The sequence below is a fragment of the Podarcis melisellensis genome (assembly GCF_964234715.1).
Source record: "Podarcis melisellensis genome assembly, chromosome: 1".
NCBI classification, from domain to species: Eukaryota; Metazoa; Chordata; class Lepidosauria; order Squamata; family Lacertidae; genus Podarcis; species Podarcis melisellensis.
This window is the reverse complement of record NC_138528.1, coordinates 98,484,325-98,507,150: the sequence shown is the minus strand read 5'-3', so window position 1 is coordinate 98,507,150 and position 22,826 is coordinate 98,484,325. Positions and strand designations below refer to the sequence as shown.

Here is a 22,826-nt window from a genome sequence, read left to right as displayed (position 1 = left end):
CTTAGTAGGATTTAGAAAAGTGCCCACAAATGAATCCTCTCATTTGCTCTGTCATTTTGCAAGATTCACGGTTAAACTTCCTCGTTCTCTGCCAATTCCCCAACAGAAAGGATCTCACATTTTAAATATTTTATGTAACATTCCTATGAGCTATTACAGATTTTTCAATGTGATTATTATTACAATGGGAAAAGATCTGTGTACAATAAATCCAAACCCAAGTAACTAAATTAAACATAAAGAAAAGACAGTAAGAAACAGGTTCACTTGAGTCACTTGAATGAAAAGTTTCAATTATCACATAGGCAGAAGTATTTCTTTAGTGACTCATAGATTAATATTTAATCTAGACTAAACAGATTTCAGTGCTGCATTTTCCTACCTTCTTTTTTTACATATGATGATAGGTCATAGTTTTCCTATGTACTCAATTCTGAAGTACTGGGTATACTATAGATTGAAAGTTCTGAAAGCAGCTGTGAAATTTTACAATATATAGCACCCTAAAACACACCTATATCAAATTAGTTTTTCCATATATCAGACTCAGCCCTCACTTATTCCCGACTCCCAACCTGAAAGGCATATGGTCAATATGATATGTTAACTAATTTCATGAAGCAAAAGGATAGATGACCTAGGACTGGTTTTCACATTACATGAAACCATAATTAATATAAACAAGCAATTTGCTGATATATAGTGCACCAAAATTCCAACCTTGTCCCTGCTCCTGGCTGTGCCACAAGCAACATGCTACATGTCTTGGTGTGTCATTTGTACTTGGGTTTGTGGTTTGTTTCTCTTCAAAGCATAAATAGTAGCCAAGCTCTGATCTTGGCAACGGAAGACCAGTTTAAACATAATTTGGGGATAGTGTTGGTGATGAAAAGCTATGTGTTTTATAAGATACAGGGTAAAACAATGATGTTGTACCCCTTTCTAACAGAATACTTTCAAACACTGTCACATCAGGCTCCTCATTAACAAATTGAAATCTCTGTAAGATAGATGTTATAATAAAACATTATAGTCACTGCATTTCTTAAAAGTAACAAAAATTTGCATAACATTCATTTGCCTCTATTGCTTTCTTGCAGTCTTCTCTGCCTCAACACGGCAAAATCCTAATTTGCCAGTTTCAGTAGCTCTATAAACTAGTAAGTAGCCATGAAATAGCAACCTTCAGCCACGACAGACTGGCACTGCCTTCAGATAGGACCAAAAGGTTCCCAATTCATTTTTCAGAAGTCTTTAGCCTTCTGAAAGGCTTGCATTTGTACTGGATTTTGGGCACTGACTTTTCTAAATATAAGCTGCTCTTCCCTTACTGTTCTATTTTGGTCTGGCCTTATTCTGACATTTTCTTCTCTTTCGTTTCTCTGAAATAACAGACTGCTATCTACTTCTAATATTTTCTCAATACGTTGCTTTGGACTGAGTTTATATTTTTGAAACTGTCTTATCTACACAATCTAAACTAATGTTTATCTACAATCAGTCCCATCCACACTATATATTTAAAACACATTTAAAGCAATGGCTTTCCCCACAAATCCTGGGAAATGTGAAGGTTCTTGGGAATTGTAGCTCTGTGATGGAACAACTCTGTTCTTTGGGGGAAGTCATGTGTTTTAAATGTATAGTGTGGGTGTGACCGGAGTGTGCATGTATGAGCACACAATCATACTTAATATCAGTCTTTCTATCTCCAAAGTTCAGAGGTGAATGTTGATACTTTTGTACACAAAACAGCACCATGAACATATTAGCAGGGATATATTACCAAGCTTCAAGTAACTCCAAAGTTTGCAGACATACCAATAAACTACTAAGGGAGAAGAACACTACCCCACCCCACCCCCACCAAAAACCAGCCAAATGAGGAATGAGCATGCTCAGAAAGCTGACTGATTGGCATGGGGCTGTAAAACCAGGTGGTAGGAATAATAGATTGGAGTACCATGGAAAAGGACATGGCTGGCTAGCTGACTGGAACATTTAAAAAGGAGCACTGCTTGTCCACACTGTTGTAACTGTAGTTTTCTAGACCAAACACAATGATCATCTCTTTTATTTATAACTATTGGCATTCATTCTGTATATAAAAATAAGAGTGAAGATAGACCCAAGCAAGGGAGGCTGCAATCTTGTGCACAGTTTACTGGGCAGTAAGCCCCACTGAATAGTAAACATGTTGTAGATGTGATGGGTTTGTTTCGTTACAGGAGTGTCAAAGATAAGGCAGAAACTGTATTCCTTGTTTCATGAAAGGTATTGGACCACAGATACATATAAGATATACAGAATCATATTTACTTCTTTTCACAAACTGAGAAAGAAGGGGGGAATTGATTCTGCTCCCTGAAAATAAATGCCTTGGACTGCAGTGAATTTTGTTCAAACTATTATCACCACACTTAAGTACATCAGTCTTGAGTATAAAATTCTTTCATTGTACCCAAGGCAAACAGATGCATGGAGAATGAACAAATGCAAAGTTAATGTGAGAGAAATGAAATATTACCTCTCTTGGTCCCTTTAAATGGAGAAGAGAGCTATTTAACTTTAACTTCTTGAATGAAGTCAGCCATTTCCCTGAGCTACTACAATAATCACAGAAAAATTGACAGGATTGCATTTTCTTAAAATGGCTGGCAAAACTGCAGAGCTGTGCTAAATGAACAGAGAGAAGTGCTAACTGAAGTTCATATGCTCCTATTCCCTCCTTCCTTCCCTCACAGCTATCTAAAAAAGCAGCTGCCTTTTTATTATTAATTGCAACTCTCCTGTTTTAACAAGAGAATAGGTAAGGACAATTCTTTCCCTCTTATAACACAGTCATAGGCATGTCTACTCAGAAGTCCAATTGTGTTCAATTGTGCTTATTCCCCGGTAGGAAGATGTAGGATTGAACTGCTTGTAGGTGATATCTATGTCATGGTCAGAACAGACCCACTGAAATCAATGGGCATTATCACACAGCAAAGTCAGATTGTGTCAAATCAGTCTTAAATCTAATATGATGGAGCAAAAGATGAGCTTGAACCAATAGAAAAACTTTAAGGACATGAGGAAAAGTATTTCAAGAGTAGATAAAATACACCATTTTCTTGAATGATAAAAATATTTCCTGGATATAAGCTTTCTTCACAACTTAGACAGGAGCACTGATTTCTTCAGGCTGCTATGAACCTCAACCCAACACAACCCTAACTCTCTGGGCTTGTTTCTCCCTTCCTGAACTTTAATTATGGCCACCAATCCATGCTTACTCACACCAGCCTTCCATCTTCCACCACCTTCCTAGGGCCATTTCTCCTGGGAGGAGTGTGAATATGGGCAACTGAAATAAACCACTTGAAGAATTTACCATGGACACAAAAATGCTGGTGGGACTAGTAAATGGGGTTCAGTGGCTGATTTTAGTAATAATGAGGGGCCAAGGAAAAAAAAAAGAAATAGTTGCAAGCACAGCAATATTGCATGCCTGGAGTTCCACAATTTCAGATTTTGAAACTGAACCAAATTCTGAGTTTATGACAGACCTTATTACAACTCTGTTTTATTTTTTGAAATACAAATTTCAGATTTCAGAATGTGAATTTTACAAGCATCTCAAAAGTTTGAGGCTACAAAGCAATATTCTTTATTCTAGTGTCTCAGATTTAGGACTGACCAAGCAAAGGGTCAATCTGAATACTGCTGAAATAGGCACCAGGTTACCTATCGAAGGACATCTAAAGATTTGTGGGAACTACAATTCACCCACCAGAGCTAGAGTTCCCAGCACACTCAACAAACTACAGTTCCCATGATTATTTGGGACATACACATTATCTAGAGATATAGATATAGATATATAGATATAGATGATATAGATATAGATATGGTGTATGTAGCCTGAAATGCACAGATCAGGACAGCAATTATGAGATAGATACAAGGATTGCATGAGATAATCACATAGACTAGTAGCAACAACTACACACATACAGACAATAGGTAAGACTTGAACTAGGACAGTTAAAAAACTATTAGGCAGATGCTTTTTCCATATGTGGTGGGAATGCAAGAAGGTTAAGGGTTTCTGGGAAATGATATAATAACAAGCTGAAAAGATGTTTAAATATACATTTGTAAAGAAACCAGAAGCCTTTTTGTTAGGAATAACAGGAAGAGAGATTAATAGAAGTGATTATAAACTTTTTCAATATGCAGTAACAGCGGCAAGAATATTAATGGCCCAAAAATGGAAACAAGAAGAACTACTGACTCTTGAAGAGTGGAGAATGAAACTTATGGACTACACAGAATTGGATAAAATGACTGGGAAAATTAGATACCAAAAGGATCACAAGTTCATCGAGGACTGGGGAAAGTTTACGGATTATCTGGAAAACATATGTGATGAACAGACAACGCTAGTTGGTTTTAAAGAGGCTTTGTGATGTTAAAGGTGTATTGTAAAAAGAAAGAGAGATGAAAGGATAATATTAACTGGCAATATAATATATCAAAAATGCGTAACAAATAGAAAATATGGATGATTGATGGAGGAGCTGGTGGAAGTACAAAATTGGAAATTTGAGAATTTGGTTGTGTTGACTAACTTGTAAAAGAAAATTTAATAAAAATTTATTATAAAATAAATAAAAAACAATTAGGCAAATAGCTGTAAGCTGAGGAGGATCCTTCCAATGTGAGCTGGTTAAAGGTTACTGCAGCCATTTCTTGTTTTCCTAATTTATGGAGCATATCTTACAGAAAGGACAGTATATTATTGGGAAAGCACTGAATATTCATTGTATTTCCATGAGAAAGGGATTTTAACAGAGTATCACCATATTCAGGCCCATTTTCAAAATAAAATAATTTTTCTTTACCCTCAAAAAAGCAGTTAGTGTTTTATGTCACTAGGAACTACTCACAGTTTAGCCCACTTGTCAAGTTCTTCATCCAAGTAAGTCTTAACTTTCTTTGGCTGAAGACCAAGAGAGTTCCCAGCAAAGTAGACGCAGGTCTCATTCTTATGCACTAAGGCTAGATTGGCTGAAGGAGGAAAATCCAAGAAAGCCGTTAAAAATGCTGCCACCATTACCTTTCTTTACACAAAAGATTCCCCATGAAAAACGTCATATCCATTCACTAATGATGAACCCAATATTCCTGAGATAGCCCTCCAATTAACAAACAGATAAAATTCATTTCATTAAAAAAACACTTACTCATTATGAGATAGATTCTATGAAAACTATGCCAAAAATACTGACATAAAATTCACCATAGTACAGACAAGTGTAGAAGAATATACCAGCTGTGTTAAAAGTATAGTAGAAGCAAGCTATTCCCTTTCTCTCAGTAACAAAAGGCAAAACATCTGAGAAAGGAACTTCTTGGTTTTTCCATTACTATTATTTTCTAAAGAGAAACCAGAGTATATTAATTAATACTGATATACAAGTACTTGTACTTAGTACTGATATTATAATAATAATAATAATGCTAGACTTCTATTCAGCAGTTTGTTGGGTGCTAGACATCACACAAAAGCTATACATTCCCCCAGTTCCAATATAAAATATAAATGTACAGTCATACCTTGGGTTAAAGACGCTTCAGGTTTAGCGTTTTAAGGTTGTGTTCTGCAGCAACCCAGAAGTAACGGAACGGGTTACTTCCAGGTTTCGCCACTCGCACATGCACAGACGCTCAAAATGGCATCACGCGCATGCGCAGAAGCAGCAAATTGTGACCCGCGCATACGCAGGTTGCATTCTGCTCAGGGTGTGAATGGGGCTCCGGAATGGATCCCGTTCGCATCCAGAGGTACCACTGCGCATGGAACAAATTCCATGGACCTGATATTGTCTTTCAGTGGATCCAAGTCGACATGATACTCCAAGCTTAGTCAAAAGTGCCTGCTCATATAAATGGCAAAAATAAGAGATCTAACATGAGTTGCAGCCTCAGTGGTAAAATATTAGCACAAGATTCTTCCATTCCATATATCACATCTTCTTTTTTAAAAGACAATTCCTAATGTTTACTACGAAAAGGGCAAACTGGGGACATTAGAAGCTCAAATGTCATTGCACATGCAGTTAGGTAAGACTAACTCAGAACATCAGTGAAAGGAATGGAATACTATACACTAGCATAGGATTTTACATTTCTATCTTTTGTTTACAGGGATGTATTTGCAACAGTAAACTTTAATTCCAAATTTTAAGCAAAAAATAAATAAATGTTTTGAAGTGGTCTCTCTGTATCATTTATTCTGGTAGTGGGGGGAGTCTTGTGCTGCTCGGAAATTTGTAGAAACCAAAAAATGCTGTGATTTTCAAATGGATAGTGCAATTGGAGAGTTTGGAGTCGTCATACCAAAGTCAAGTCCATCATCATGATTTGAAATAGTGTCAGGTGTCCAAACATCAATGAAGATAGCACATCCCTGTTTAACACCTGATCCCACTGTGAATGGTTCACTTTGAGAGCCATTGTTATCCAGTCAGGGAAAAAGGGAGGCAGACTATGTTTAGGGCACCTTTTCTAGCCCCTTCCCCTTTTGGGGGTGAGCAGAGTAGATCCTAAATAGGACTGCTCAGTTGTGGATACAGCTGCCGAGCTACTCAACTGCCTCATTCCTCGAGTCAGAACAAATGAATCTGTATCCACCACTCATGTGCAGGTCCCTGACTAGGGGTTCCAGATTTCACGGTTCTGCCCCCGTTACCATTTGCCGATCACCATGAGACTTTTTTGGATTGGGATGGGTTTTTGGAAGACGCCTATGCGTGAATTTGCTTGACGTGTGTAGATCAATGCTCGCTGACCAACGCAGATTCTTCGCAGTATGGCTCTATTCCAATGGCATGAATATCACCACGACCAGGAGATTCTTATCTGCTGCAGCCTTCATCTGCCTTCACAGCTGTTGTAACAAACCGCTTGTTATCTTCTGCCTGTTCTGCTATTGAGGACTTCTTGGATCATTCTTTGTCTAGCTCCTGCCCCTTGACCTTACTGTCTTGGGTGACCCTACTGGGAGTATGAGACTCCCAACGGCTTCGCTCACAAGGATCATAGGAACATGCAAGCCCACTTACCATGAAAAGGTGATGATCCAGTGAGAAGCAAACATGTATATGGCTGTAGCACTAGTCCTCTAAAAATTTAATTAAAAATATAGGGCAATATCCAAGTAAGTTGTATTCAGAGTAGATATATTCATTTTAATGTATTTAAGTTACTTAAGTCAACTGAGTTCAATGAGTCTACTCTGAGCATGCCTAATGTTGGATAACACTCATCTTTTTTGATGGATAATGCAAAATATTCCCTAAGCTGGAAATACGTATATTAAAAATTTAAGTATTTCTTTAGACTTTCATAAGTTGCCAAGATGAAATGTGGGCAAGCACAGTTCACTTGTGAAGGAGGAAAATATCTGTTGAAAATGTTTTCTGCTCAGTAGGGGAAACGCAAGCTATTATGCCTATAAATGATAAAAGGGGTGATTAGCCCTTTTCATCACCTTTCATTCTATATGCTACTGTTTCCTGCCAAGGGTCATAAGGAACAGTGCTCATTTTTGCATGTCTCAGTCATCAATAGCTTGTGCAAGAATGTATACAAGTCAGCAGCTTGAGCAAATGCATTAAAATTTACATAAACACTTCTAACATTATATAAAGAAGAATAAGTTTACATTTGTCTGAGGCAATTTCATTTTAGGGCTACAGGGAAACATTAAACCACAAAGCTACTCAAACTACATTTTAAAGATACTACTTTGAACTCAACCACTAATACATTTTCCAGGCATAAGAGACAACGAAGATAACTTCTTAATTAAAGCTTTAAAGGCTTTTAAAAAGCCTGAAATACAAAACCAGTTTCAATCTAATCTATACTACAGACGCTCTCCTTGTTTTCATCAGCATCCTTTTTAAAATGAGCAATAACAGAGGTGTAAATATTATTCACACTTCCAAATTGGCTCTGTTCACAGGCCTTCGTTATTCTGAAGAACAATAATGGAGTCTCATTGAGATTAGAGGAAGCAAGCATTTTATTTGTGGCTGGGGCAACCCAGTCAGATTGGTGGGGTACAAATAATAATAAAACTATTATTATTATTTGTCAGGGAACTGCCATCGGAGCCAGAGGCGGAGGCAAGGCTCCCAAGCGATGCTGGAGAAGGGCCCAGCAGGGAGAGAGGCAACTCATCGGCTGGGGAAGGAAATCAGCGTAACACCAGGGATAAAGGGGAGCAGATGGGGGAATCGGCGAGGGGGCTCCAGGACTCCTCGCCGGAGACCAGCGGGGAGAGCATGGGTCCTCCGCTGCCCACACCCACCCTGCGCAGAAGACTTCCGCGCAGGGAGAGTAGGCGGAGACTTGGCGTCAAAGAACTTCTTTGCTGGAAGAGGTTCAAGAAACGCCCACTCACGGATTCTGCTAGCGACTGAAACAGCCACAAAGTGAAGGGCTGTCCAGACAGAAAAGGTTTAACCAGGCAACCTAGCCAAGAGTGGCGGCAACTTACGCACAAGCAACCCCTATAACCATTATTATTATTATTATTATTATTATTATTATTATTATTATTATTATTGTCTTTGAGCAATTTTCAGAAGGATTCATTGAAATCCAGTCAAGCATTAGAACAGGCAATGTTAAGGTACGTTTTCATCCGCTCCTTCTAATAAATATATACCATTTAGAGCTTAATATAGGCCGTTTTAAAGGGTTTTAAATATACAAAACCATTGTTCCTGATCATTGGCGCACAATACTAGATTGCTACTTACTGATATTTTCTTAACTGGGTGCGGTATCCAACCAAATCACTGTAGCATGGATCCATTTCCATGAGCGTAACAGAACTTTCCCTCCCTCTCCTCCTCCCGGGCAGATGTGCACTCGCACAACACACATGCACATGTGCTCTGGGTTGTCCATAAGAAGCATGTTGGGGTGACCTTTTACTTGCAGATATCATTCTACGTGCACAATGATTTAGATGGACTCAACCCTTTTAAGTCCAGATTTACACCATTTTGCTTGCCCATTCCACTTTGAATCAACTTACATTTTTTCTATCTAAACGCCACCACAGTCCATCATTCACAGCACCTCACTTTCACTAAATAGATCCTTGCTTTGCAGTACTACTTCTCCTGTTGTCTGGACTTCAGTGTGCTCATTTTATTAGCTCCTCTAATATTTCTTCTGAAGACGTGACCTCTAAGTGGTGAATAGGGTTTAATAATTCCAGAGGACAAACAGCACTGATTGCTTGGTCCACTTTGTGAGTGAGATCATACCTTGAATATGTATATGTTTGTGTGAGTGTAACAAAGAAGCTGGGGAAGCTATAAAGATTAGCAGATGAAAAATAAGTTTAGTTAGAGTAGATGTGGGGAACCTTTGGCGCTCCAGATATTGCTAAATTACAACTCACACCTGCATCAGCAAGCATGGGCAATGACTAGGGATGGTGAGAGCTGTAGTCCAGCAACATCTGGAAGGCCAAAGTTTCTGAGTTAAAAGTTTCTTACAGTCCTTTTTTATTACAGTCTTTACAGAGAGAGGCTATAGAACCCAGCCTCTTGGATAATGGCATTGTCCCAAGTAAATTTCCATCCCCCGTCTCTCCCACTTCCTCATTCGTCACCATCATCACCTCCTCTGCGGTTGCTGCTAAGTGCCCTGTCTTCAAGCTCACTGCTCTTCTACTTTTAAGACTCATCGGGTTCTGGGAGATGGTGGGCCAGGAACACTTTCTAATGACAACGTGTCAGCCAGGTGCTGCTCTGGCTCTCCTATGATTTCCCAACTTCCCCCCTCATCTGCCTCTGAGCTGTGACCTCCCTCAAACCCCTGTTGTTAATCTATACTGTCTTCCTCTTCCTCCTCCCTGGAAGGGTCAGGATGGGGAGGCGGTCTCCATCATTCCTCCTCTGCCCAGTCCCTGACACTTACCAATCAAAACTGTCTAGCTGGAAATACGGAGACTGGTTTCATTCTGAATCTGTTCCTTTTAATACAATTCCAATATGACATTTGGTACAATAACTTATTGTTGACTCAAGTTCACATTAGACTTCAGTGACTCAAAGCAATATTAGGAAAAACTATTTTAAAGAAAACCCTCCCTACCACCATCTCCCTGCCAATTAAACAAAGGTTGCTTATTACCTGCTTAGAAGAAGTTGATATGATACTACTAGAGTTTTAACACTGAGATTCAAGGACAAGATGTATGTTTGTGTGAGAGGGTAGTATCTCTTACACAACTCACTTCTGCGCAAAATGAGACAAACTGCAAGATATCTAAATGTAGAAATCTGTTTCAACGTACAGAAGCATATCTACATCCGGGTGTCTTGATTAATTTCCTTATCTACACAAATGATGTGAAGGCAGACAAAATATGTGGCAATCAAGTGCTTTAACAAGTACTGGACAGAACATTTTGAAAATAGGTTTGTTGTATTTTCCCTTGCACACTTCTTGATTACAATAGCTAAATCTCTGCCACCTTAAACTGCAGAAAGAAGTGGAATGCAAAAAACCCCTTTGGCAGCTTCTCACTTGATTTATGTCATGACTACGTAAAACAAGCTGTTACTAAAACTTAGTTTTGACAAGACTAATATATAGTTTATAAGCTTCTCCCCTCCCCCTTTTAAATGGCATACCTGTATTATAAGATTTGCTCTACCCTGCTTTCAAGACAATGCTGTACAATGTTTTATGTAAATATATAAAGAACTTGGATTATCTCTTTTAGCTTCATGAGTGAGACATCCAAGATCCATTTGGTGCACAGATAAATGTCAAGCAAGATCACTCATGCTTGTACATACCATGTAAATTATGTTTACCCCAACTATTATTTAGATCTGTAACTGCCATTAGTGACAGCTAAAGGGAGCAATCTTAACTTCCAGCCGGAAAGCAGCAGGGTCAAAAGGAGTGATGTAGCCACTGCCACAGCCCAAGCCCATCTGCTAGGGCAGAAGGTTTATGTGGTGGCTTTAAAAGTGCAAAACTAAAGATCTGGTAGGCGACTGAATCTTTCCTGCAAAATAATGACACTGTGAAGGCACCCTCAGAGCAGTTTGATTTTACTGTCTATTTGGATAGACTGTTGCTTTTTTTGGTTGGTTGGTTTCTTTTAAAAGATGATTGTTATTGTTAACTGTACTCTTTTGTCTCTTAACTATCTTGTTAGCCACCCAAGGAGCATAAATTTATGCAGAAGTTTCAGGATACAAATCATGTAAACAGATAAATAGAAAGCTACAAAGTTTTGAGCTCTAGTTGCTGTAAACCAAAGGAGGGAAGCGTGCTCTTGTGATTGAATCCTGCTTGCAGGTTTTGCACAGCTTTGGCCACTGTGAGAACAGGATCCTGGACTAGATAGGTCACTGGCCTGATCCAGCAGGCTCTTCTTATGTCCTTATTATCTTACCTGAAATCATCACCTTTCTGTTTACTACACCCTGGCCTTTTTGATATATTGATTAGTTTCACGGATTATACAACAATCTCAAGATCTTCCATTACGATATATTCTGTTCATCTTTTTTAGCCTGATAAATGACTGGAAGCCTTAGACTGGCGTTTTGCTAAGTGCCACTGGTAAGCTAACACAAAGCCATTAAAGATGTCCAATCAATCAAACTGCCTAATTATCTAATTTATGGTAGACTAACTAAAAAACAACAACACACACACACCCAGAAAGCATTAGTTTCTGTAAATGATGGTTCTATTTTAACCACATTAAAGATATTAGGATGGTGTATGGTTTTTTTCAAAAAACACATGCTTCAGAATAAAGGTCAGATCTTGATATCTTTAAACACAGCAAACAACACTTTCATAGGCAGTAACACCAAGCTGCATAGATCTGTTGTACAATTCAATGTTCTAGTTTAGTAGATTGTTGTTTAAAAAGAAAAGCACCAGTATCCTGAAAACTCACACCTTGATCCCACATTTTTTTAAAAAAACATGGGAAATCAGGTGAACAAATATATAGAGAGAATATTTTACATGCCTACACAGAGAGAGAAGTTCCCAGGATTCACAATCCACACTCACAACCACAACATGAATTCAGAGTTGCTCCACAGTGCTTATTTTGGACTTCAGACTAAGAAAATTACCACAAAATTGATTAGCTGTCACAAACACAAGGATGAAAAGTGGGGATTTCTAGCCAGTCTGCTTGCTTAATTATGAAATAAACACTGCAGAATGCTCATAAAGAAGGGTTGCAAATGTATATTTGAGTGTTTGGGACAGACCTCCCTCCCCGCCCCTGAATATCAACCTTCAATTAAGAGACTGGATAAATGTCATGTGACTTTGTATATTATGTATGTTTTTTTACATTTTCAGTAGCTATCTATTCCCAAACTAGACTGCCTGCCAAAATCATTAATAAGAATTATTTAAAAGGTATTTCAAAGGCAGAATGGAAAATAAGATCTTTCAATTGCTATATATATCTCAGTTAGTGAATAATTCTGAAAAAATAACTGAGAAAATACTGATTTGAAAACAGTTCATAAATGGGGAATCTGAAGAATTCTTTAAAAAGAGAAAGGGAGCATTCATTATAGATTCCTTGGCCAGATTTACTTTTGGCTCAAGAACCTTTAGCTTAGGAACCTTTAAAACTTTATCACCATAAACTTCATTACTTTTTAACAGAGATCCTAGTGAAGTTTTCCTTTTCCAGGCACAGCAGAATAACTTTAGGCACTTGTTAAAACTGAACTCAAAGCAAAGATAAGCTTTACAAGCCCCTGAATTCTTCTCTGGCTCAAATTAAAATCTGACACACAAAAATTGTTGGCTTCCCTGGCTGACATGTGCTTTGTAGGGCCAGGATAGCTCTCCGAGGCCAGCAAAGCTTGCAGGGGGTTGCCCATCCCAGGCTCAGAAATTCCCCATGGCTGTCTCTAAGACTGGGCTGGGCTGGTTTAGGAGCCAGAGATCACATGAGCTGACAGAGTTATCTTTCAGTACAATCCCCTGCTGCCAAAGCAGGTAGTTCAGCCTATGGATCCTGGGTTGAAATAAAAGATGAGGGAAAACCCAATTTCCTGCTGCAGTCCCAGATGTGGTGAATGGTTCATATATCGGGTCATGGATTGGCTAAAAAATTATTCAATATATTCCTCTCCCCTTTTCCTTCCTTCCTTGCATGCTTTTTTTTTAAAAAAAAGATCTCATTGTATTATGCTGAATTGGCTTCCCATTGCTACTTTTTCACATCAGAAGCACATCTCCTAAAACAAGAAGAGTTGCAACCTGAATAAAGAAATCTTAGCCAATGAATTATATGAGTTTTAATATATTACTTGAAAACATATCATGCACACACATATTACAAAAGGGGCATAACCTGGTTTTCAACACTGCGATATATCACCAGCTAAACATCACAATATACCGATATATCACAATGTCTGAAATAAGAATGGGGCTACTATAGAGAGAGGCATTGGCGGGCTTCAGAGTTTTACCCCACACTGTGATTTTTGCATAGCATGCACACCCCATGATTTGTGATATATTGCCAGGTCAAAAAATACAAAACCAACATCACAATATGGACTTCAAACCGGATTTGGGCAATATATTGAAATACCGCCCAGCCCTAACACATATGAATAAAAAATACCATATTTTTCCATGACTAGGCTTTTCCCCTTAAAAAGAATGTCAAAAATTAGGGGGCATCTTATACACGGAGCTGTCTCCCCCCATTGTCTTAAATCTGAGTCCCCCCAAATAGGGAGCATCTTATACATGGAGGCATCTTATAGATGAAAAATACGGTAGTTCCAAATTTGAATTTAGGCAATATATGCAACAGTAGCAGCATTAGCTGTCAGCAGATTGAGTTGTGAGTGCTCAGGGGAGATAAGAGTCCGGGACTTCAGCCATATTTTACAAGTCTTCATTGCTTCTTGGCATATTTACAAGTAGTTCAAAAAGCGATCCGATCATGGTGGGAAGTTGTCCCGACTAACTTCCTTCCGCTTTGGGGGCTAGCATAACCACCGTCTAAGTCCAACACCCCCCCTTCCTCTGTGACGAGAGGTACTTGCCCTCAGAAGTACCTCCTCCCTCTCAGATTCACTCCCCTCTGACCCCCCTTCATCTTCTCTCTCTTTGGAAGACGAAAAGCTGCTAATCAAAGGGGCTGTCTCACGATAACTTCTCATTCCCTCCTCCCTCTCTGCCTCCAGTTCCCTGACATTAGCCATCTCAGAAGCAGCATTCTCACCTGTGCAGGGGCGCCGACTTATAAAAAATATTGGGGGGGGCGGGGGCCCATACCGACTTATAAAAAATATTGGGGGGGCCCAAGACCTCCAAACCGCTGCTGCTGGGGGAACGAAAGGGGCAAGCCCCGGGCTGCCCCGACCTTAAGTGAACCTGTGAGGGCCTGCCCTTTGCGGCAGCCGATTGGCTGCCGCCGTGGGCGGTGAATATTAATGAGCTAGGGGGAATCCCCGCTTCTCGCCCGCGAGTTTGTTGATGGGTCGAGAGCCCGCAACCCCACCCCCTCTCTAGATCGGGAGTGGCTTTGTTTTAACTCATTACTGAATGTATTTTAAAAGGTAACTATCATCAAACAAGGAAAATAAAAAATACCAACATAATTTTGTGATTTTACAAAGCATAATATAACTAATAATTTTCTTAAATTATGGGGGGGGCAGAGCCCCCCCAAACGAATTTTTGAGGGGGCTCGGGCCCCCTCAGGCCCCATGGAGTCGGCGCCTATGCACCTGTGTATAACAAAGCAGCGTGTCATGAGATGGTGATTGCTGTGACATTAAAACCTGCTGTCCAATTAATCAGGGACATTGGTTTAACTGATCAGAATATTTTGTCAATTAATTTAACTTATTTATCAACTCAAACAACACTGTAACGCTCATATCTGGTATAAGTATTCAGAAAGACTCTTATAGTGCCACAATAACCACGCACGCGACCCTCCTGCCAAGTGTGTTGTTCCTGCTCCTTCCAAATGAGGTTTGTGCAGGAGGCCTCCCCAGTGGATTCCAATCAACCATAAAAAACTGATAGTGCAAAACTTTCCTGAATGCCCAAAGTAGTAGCTTCTTTTGGCAATAAGCACCTGGAGGCAAAGTAGCTCAAATCCATTAAAAAACACTCCTGCCTATAATTTTCAATCAGTCACTATATTGTTGAAAGAGACTGAGTGACAGCCTAAGCATGGCATAAGTGCTGTATTGTATTCTTCCATTCTAATCAGAATAGGAATGAGAGCATATAAGGCACTCAACTTGAGGTGCTGATTTTACAACGCAGGGGACATGCTGTGATCAAAGATGTGGCGCCAATCGCTCCATTTATCCTTTAGGCAGCAAGGCTTCCTGCAGATTTGCAATAAACATATGCAAGGAGATACAAAGCCACCTTGGTATAACTGTGGTTCTTACTTGGAGGCAGATCCTTCACTCTGGGAATATGAAAACATGCACGCAAGTGTTTTAGTTCATCTTCTTCATCTAACTGAACAGCAACTTCCTTATCCACTGGACTGCATGCTAGCTGTGACGCAACGGTTTCTATAATGGCTGCCGGCGAGGCATAAGAAGACAGATCCATTTCTCACTCTAAAAATGAAAAGGGAGAAAATATTTTCATTTGGATTCTGTTGACTAGTGTCTGATGCAAAGATTATAGTTATGTCTGCTGAGGTACAGCCTTCCAGCTTTAAAAAGTGAAATACTTGGGAGTGTAAGGAAAGAGAAGTTCTCAATTCCAGCCTTTTTCAAGGCAGCATATTGCTGTAGCCCTAAAGCCATTAGTTTTAAATACAATGCTTTCTCTATAGAGCTACATCAGCAACTTCTGTTTTCTACCACTGCTCCAATAGCAGTAACAAATTCTATAGTGTCATTCAAACTTGCAGAATCAGAAAGCCGCAGGCAACATTATTGTTTCTACAATCTGTGCTCCTGAAAATGGCAGGTGCATTGCTACATTTAAACTTGCATTTTCAAGCCTGAGCAATCTTTTGGCTCCTTTAGCTTCTTGATGTGGATGTGTAAGTTTTTAGCTTGGGAGGCACGACTGGAATAGGCAGACTAGGCACTAAAGAAATAGTGCAAGAGGAAATTTCAGTTGAATAGGCCTCTGCCGGAGAAAAGCTGTTTTCTCACAAACCACAAGGATATAAAATCTAAACAGTTGTCCCCTAAAATTCCTTTTCACTGACACCAAGATTTCCTATAGAGCCAGATTCAGTTTCTGGCCTCCAGCTGCATTTATCAGATTGTCTGCATCACTGGAAAACACATCTTGCTGAACTAGCGTGATTTTTTCTGTGTGGCAGAAAGAAGCTCAATGCAAGGTACAGATGAGATCCCTACTGAAAGTGAAAAACACAACCACATATTCAAAATGGTTTCTGTAGTATTTTTTATTTAGTTTTATTTAGTTTCAGCATCTCCCCAGGCCTCATTATTATACCCTCTTGCCTTCCTATTTTCTATTTCCAGTCTTATCCTGATTCCACTTGTCTTAACTCAGACAACATTCTAGTTGACTAAAATTGTGTTGAGCACAAATCTGGCAATCGGAGCATTCAAAGTGGTCACCACTCATAGTGTCTTCACTACCTTCATATTTCAGTTAAAAAAATAAGATCAAACAAAAGCTACAAGACAGAAATATTTTCTTTTACATATTTCTGCATGTTCAAATTTGAGGCCCTAATGAAAAGCCATTTTTATGTGGAAAGTGGCCAGATAGTGGCTTTCAAAAGGTTTATTCAAAACTTAGCCACTTCCATTGATTAATGCAAATAATGAATTAGTCATTCATTTGGTGGTAGGTGATGAATCAGCCTACATCCACTATGAAACAAGCTTTTTCTGCAGCACAGAATCCATTTGTTACTAATTAAAGTAAGTACTGATTACTAATTAATTACTTATCCTAATTAATAGAAGAGCACCACTTGGTCACCTTCAAAACATAATTTGCTATTCACCTAAGTTCCAGAATTGAGCAAGAGAGTTATTCTTCCTCCATCATTGCCCACAGAATGCTTCAAAATACAGCCTCATTTGTACTATCAGATACAATCGAGCGCAGCATCTGGAAAACTGATCAAAAGCCTTGGCTTGTTTTGCACATAACACTAAGCCAAACTATAGCTTACCGTAAGCGAGCAAGTGTGCTGGTACAGAAAGAGAAAGTCACGACCACTTTGCTTCTCCCCTGTTCCTGCTGCACTACCAGAAGCTAGGCCATGGTATGGCTAAGAGCTATGTGCAAACCTGGGCTAGTGGTTTGTCTCGCTTCAAACAAACCATGCTGTAGCTAAGATTTGCTCTTGGTTAACTACTTGTGGTTTGTTGGGGGAAAACAAACCGTGAGTCTGGGTTAGGATAATGCTAAGCCAAATCATGACTTAGCTCTGAGTAGTATGGAAACAGCATAAGTGGGGAAAGAACGAAGCAGCTGAAATTTTCTCCTTGTGCTTGTTTTTGGTAGGACATAGTCTGGCACAGTGCTATATGTGAACAAGGCCATTGTGCGCCATGGGCCAAAACACTGATCCAGCTATTCAGAACTAGATGACAATGGGATGGAGCTGGCACATACAAGATTTAAATGCATTTCCCTCATACCCAACAATTGTACAAAAATCATACAAATATTCAGTATGAGGCAGTTTCATTTACATCATGAGAGCTAGTATGGTACAGTGGTTAGAATATCAAACTAGGACTTGGGAAACCAGGGCTCAAATCACCCAAGTTGGCCATGAAGCTCAATGGGTAACCTTGAGCCAGTCAATGCCTCTCAGCCTAACCAGTGTTAGAAACTGAGATATGAAAGCTAGAAGCTAAATGGCACCTTATCACTAGAGATGAAGAACCAGATAATGTGGTTCTTCCACGGAATTATAGTTTGGAGAGAGTGTGAGAGAGAAACAGCATTAATTCATTTTATTTTTGTGCCTAAAATAAGAACAGCCCTAATAGGTACCAGCTAGGCCCAGATTACAACTGGTGCTTGCAGAAAAAAATCTTGCATTGTGCCAGTCAGCCAGCCGTGTTGTCTGAGCATATTCCATTTGATCCCTATCCCCTGGTTTTCCAATTATCCTCTTATCAACAGTCAGCCAGCATTCTGGGGGGTTTTGTTTTGTTTTTTAAAATACTTCTGCATCTCTAGTGCAGTCGATGTGCCTGAACAGTGATTTTCATTAAATCTGGATACTTAAGTTATATTAAATTTTGACATAAATAGAGCAGTAAATGCACAAGTCCTGTATCTAAGTGGGAAAATGGAAAATATTCAATTTAATATAAGAATTATTAAGTGTAATAAAATAACTAAAATGAAAATCAGTTAAATACTATGAATTGAGTTTGACCAAACTGTGGGAGGCAGTGGAAGACAGGAGTGCCTGGCATGCTCTGGTCCATTGGGTCATGAAGAGTAGGAAACAACTAAACGACTAAACAACAACAGCTAAAGTCTAAACTTTAGGAAACCAATAAGGGAAATATTTTACTTGTAGAATAACAATTAGGGTAGTGACCCAAGTCAAAAGTTAAGCACTTTTAAGTCGTCCTTTCATTTCAGTGGGAGATTGAAGTATACATGCATTTCTACACCACTATTGATATTACTTTAAAAGGCCTAACTTTGGCTAGAATACACACTAGATTTTATAACAATGAATAACTTTCCCTTGCATTAATTAAAAACTGTGACTACTACTAGTTACAAGACCTTTTGCAATTGGCACCAGGAATAATATCAGTTTTACTGAACCACTGATTCTTCTAGTAATCTTAAATTAGATGAAAATTAATGTGTGCTGTGTCCCTCTGAAACAGATTTTGCTTACCTTCAGCTAACAATGTTACTTCTTACGGATTCATTCTCTTTTCCCCTTTGCACCGTAACACACATTTCCCTCCCCTTACTATCTCCTCTGTTTGCTTTTCCTTTCTACTTTTTGGACTTTGACCTCTTTTCACCCCCACTTCAATCTGGAACTTGAGCATACTTGTCAGCAATCCTGTTCCTATCTCACACAGCACAATACAGTGGTACCTCGGGTTACATACACTTCAGGTTACATACGCTTCAGGTTACAGACTCCGCGAACCCAGGAATAGTACCTCAAGTTAAGAACTTTGCTTCAGGATGAGAACAGAAATGGTGGGGCGGAGGCGTGGCAGCAGCGGGAGGCCCCATTAGCTAAAGTGGTGCTTTAGGTTAAGAACAGTTTCAGGTTAAGAACGGACCTCCGGAATGAATTAAGTACGTAACCAGAGGTATCACTGTACAACAAACCTAAAACCTCCATATGTTTAAGCTGCATTTTAATTTCATTCTCCAAATCTTTGATTTAATGCTTAAGGAGATTCCAACTAAACATCAGGAAGAACTTTCTGATAGTAACAGTAGAACAGAATCCCTTGGGAGGTTGTGGACAATCCTTCATTGGAGTTTTTAAGTAGAGGTTGGATGGCCATCTGCCATTGATGTTTTAGTTGAGATTCCTGCATTGCAGGGGGCTGGACTAGATGACACTCAGAGTCCCTTCCAACTCTACTATTCTATGGCTCTATGATCCACTTCTCACAGTTATTCTTTAAGTGTACATATTCTGTTCCACTTCTGCTTTGTAAAGTTGCTATCAACTTCCAGTTCTCATCTTTTAGAAACTGATTTCACAAAACAGAACTCACCACTAGTTTTCGCAATCTATATATTTAACAGAGAAGATACGGTTTATATTAAGCTAGGGAAAATCTACTCTATTATTCTATCAGTATAAATATCTGCTATACTACATATTAATACTGCTTTTAAAAACAACATGAAACAAACCGCAATGACATATAGTCCATGGAGATACAAAAACTATCACACTGCAGAAGGGACTTGAAATATTTTAAAATATTTGCTAGTGCACCAATAAAGTGTCTCAAATAAAGAGTAAAGAAATGCAGTCTCATGTAAACCATCATACAAAGACACAATGCTAAAGGTTTTGGGTTATATTTTGGAAAGAAAAAACGCACACATGCAGTTTATTATTATGCTTATTTGTTCAGAAATAAGTTCAACTACGTTTAATGGGACTTGTTCCTCAGTATCCAACCTTTCTTGGCTATAAGTTTAACTGAACTCTGAGATGTGGTTCCAAAAATATGTGCCCATGATCAGATGTCAGTAAGCATTCATAACTGTATTACTGATGCCATAGCTACTGAATGCAAAATCAACCATTCAGCAAACACCTAATCGTGTAATTAAGTAAGTTATGCAATATGGTGCTTGCATCTGGAATAACAGACTGTGGCATGGGTGGTGGAATGAGAAAGGGCTGAGTTACTGAGATTAATTTGTACAGTCCATTTACCTCATCAAAAACTGCAACAATGTTGGAAGTTCAAGACTCCATAAATAAATAAATCCTGTCTTTCACACAGAATTAAGAGAAAATTTTGAAAACTTGACAAATTTCAATTTAACTTTAAAAAAAAATGTCTTCACAGGTAACTGAAAGAGAGACTGGACTGACTGACTGACTTCACAATTCAAATTCTGACATAGTAACTTTTTTGACATCCTGTTTTTTCTCAGGTGAAAAAAATACAAAAAGGCTATACAGATGTCAACGTTAACATACTGTCAAGAGTTCAAATAATAAATACCACTGGAGGTCAACTTGTCAAACTGTGTATCAAGTTATAATTTTTCCAGGCAAATATTTTGAGGAGGTATGGGAGGGGGAAAATCAGATTTATCTACATTATAGTAAATTAAAATACTTATTTACAATTACAGCCTTGCAATTAGTCATTCAGAGGACAAGCAATATGCAAGATCCCACTGCTCTAGCTGTGGTGGGAAATATGAATGGGTTGATGTGTTTGTTTGTTTTTAAGCAAGAATTTATGGCTGGAATGGACAAGGATTTAAATCAGATACATGTTTCTGAATGCTTATCTGTGTTGCTTGTTACATATGTACCGGAGTAGCTCAACTGAAAAGGTAATTAAACCGTAAGTAGATAAGTAAACAGCAAGGCAGTGGAGAACATAGCAGTCAGTATATGCAGGTAGCAAAGAATATAGCAAAAAGATTGGAAGGAATCTGCGTAACAATAGTAGATGTGTGACACATAGATCCAACACTCTGCTTGAGAAAATCCTACTTTATTTTTGTTGATATTGACACAATTAATAAAAAGCAATTGCTTCTCCGTTCATCCTTCAACCTGTCCAATAAAAGAGGGCAGGCATTGACTGCATGCTTATAATAAAAAAGTTTAAGGCAACCACAGCAGCAGCAACAGACAACACAATGAACTACAATAAATTCAGCTGCTCTGGGGAAAAAATGCAAAGGCTGCAAACATGACCAAAATTAAAAACTACATTTCTGAGCGTACCTAATTTGAAAGTAAGTTGAAATCAATGGTATTTGTTTCTCAGTAAAAATGTATATACTTCAGAGTGAAAAAACCTGCCATACTTCAAGTGCTATGTTCTCCCTTGTCCACAGTGTGTGGCAGGCTATCATCTACAGTGGTACCTCGCGTTACATACGCTTCAGGTTACATACTCTGCTAACCCAGAAATAGTGCTTCAGGTTAAGAACTTTGCTTCAGGATAAGAACAGAACTTGGGCTCTGGCGGCACGGCGGCAGCAGAAGGCCCCATTAGCTAAAGTGGTGCTTCAGGTTAATAACAGTTTCAGGTTAAGAACTGACCTCCAGAACGAATTAAGTACTTAACCCGAGGTACCACTGTATTTCAATGTTGAAAAATAGGTTTAACATGGTCACAACTATTATTGATTTCAGGCAGTTTACAGTGTTTGGTGTGGCTTATGGTGAGGATCCAAATAAACGGGCTAACTAGTGACCAATACAACCACACTGCCTACATGGTAGGAAAATGTTGAGGGGTGTCAGAAGCTCACATGTAGCTCAGTACCGTGAGCATCTGTGGAACCTAGGTGTGCGGCAGGCATGTTAGCTCCCAAACAGGCTGGGGCCTCGAAGTGACAACCGAAGATCCCTTAAGAGGGTCATCCAGTGAGGAATCATTCCTGCTTACCCCTGCAATAGATCCAGCCACGAGTTGTGACAAAACTATGCACCACACACTTTGTCCCTCTACAAGGCCAGCACTCTTGCTCACCTGCTCTGTTCCACTCATAGTGGTCAGTGGGACTCTAAGTAGCAGGAGGAGGAGCAAGTCTCTTTGGAAAAGCATGGTTACACTCACGAAGAAAATGGAATTAGAATCTTCAAGAATCTGCCCCGAATCCTTTGTGCCTGTTCGTTATTAAGACCTATAACGACTTTAATGTGTTTTGTACTTCTTTTATGAATGCAACTTTATTGTAAGTTTTATGCTGTCCACCACCATATTTCCCCCCTTAATGTTAGCGGTATAGAATTTTTCTCAAATAAATTAAATCAATAATGTATTGACAATAATGTATTTTTCTTTTTTTCCTTGTTTTGTCTCTGAAGCACTGTGGGGGATGGGAGAAATAATTCTGGGTTTTTACCAGGTCCTCATATTTCTTACTCATCTTACTCATCTTACTCATTAAGTCAGTATTCAATCTATTTAATGGAGCTGCATCCTACCTGGAGCTGAATCCTACCTGGAGCTGAATCCTACCTGCAATATATTTACAATGTCCGCCTGTGAGTCGTGAAGGCCACTCCCTGCAAGGCCTTTTCCACCTGGCTGAGA

The 22,826-nt window shown here is 39.1% G+C and overlaps 1 protein-coding gene across 6 annotated transcripts in view; it reads right to left on the bottom strand.

The window, feature by feature from the left end:
* KYNU (kynureninase) overlaps positions 1–22,826 on the bottom strand; it is a 92,962-nt gene that overhangs the window by 68,649 nt on the left and 1,487 nt on the right. For 3 of the 6 annotated variants that reach the window (XM_081929499.1, XM_081929498.1, XM_081929496.1), the window contains exons 2-3: positions 15,510–15,686; positions 4,932–5,052 (exon numbers count right to left, since the gene is read on the bottom strand). In XM_081929499.1, coding sequence (XP_081785625.1) covers positions 4,932–5,052; positions 15,510–15,678 — 290 coding nt within the window. In that variant the 5' untranslated portion in view covers positions 15,679–15,686. Of the gene's footprint in view, positions 1–4,931; positions 5,053–15,509; positions 15,687–18,943; positions 19,051–22,826 lie in introns of those variants that run through there. The other 3 variants (XM_081929497.1, XM_081929500.1, XM_081929501.1) reach the window with 3 other exon arrangements.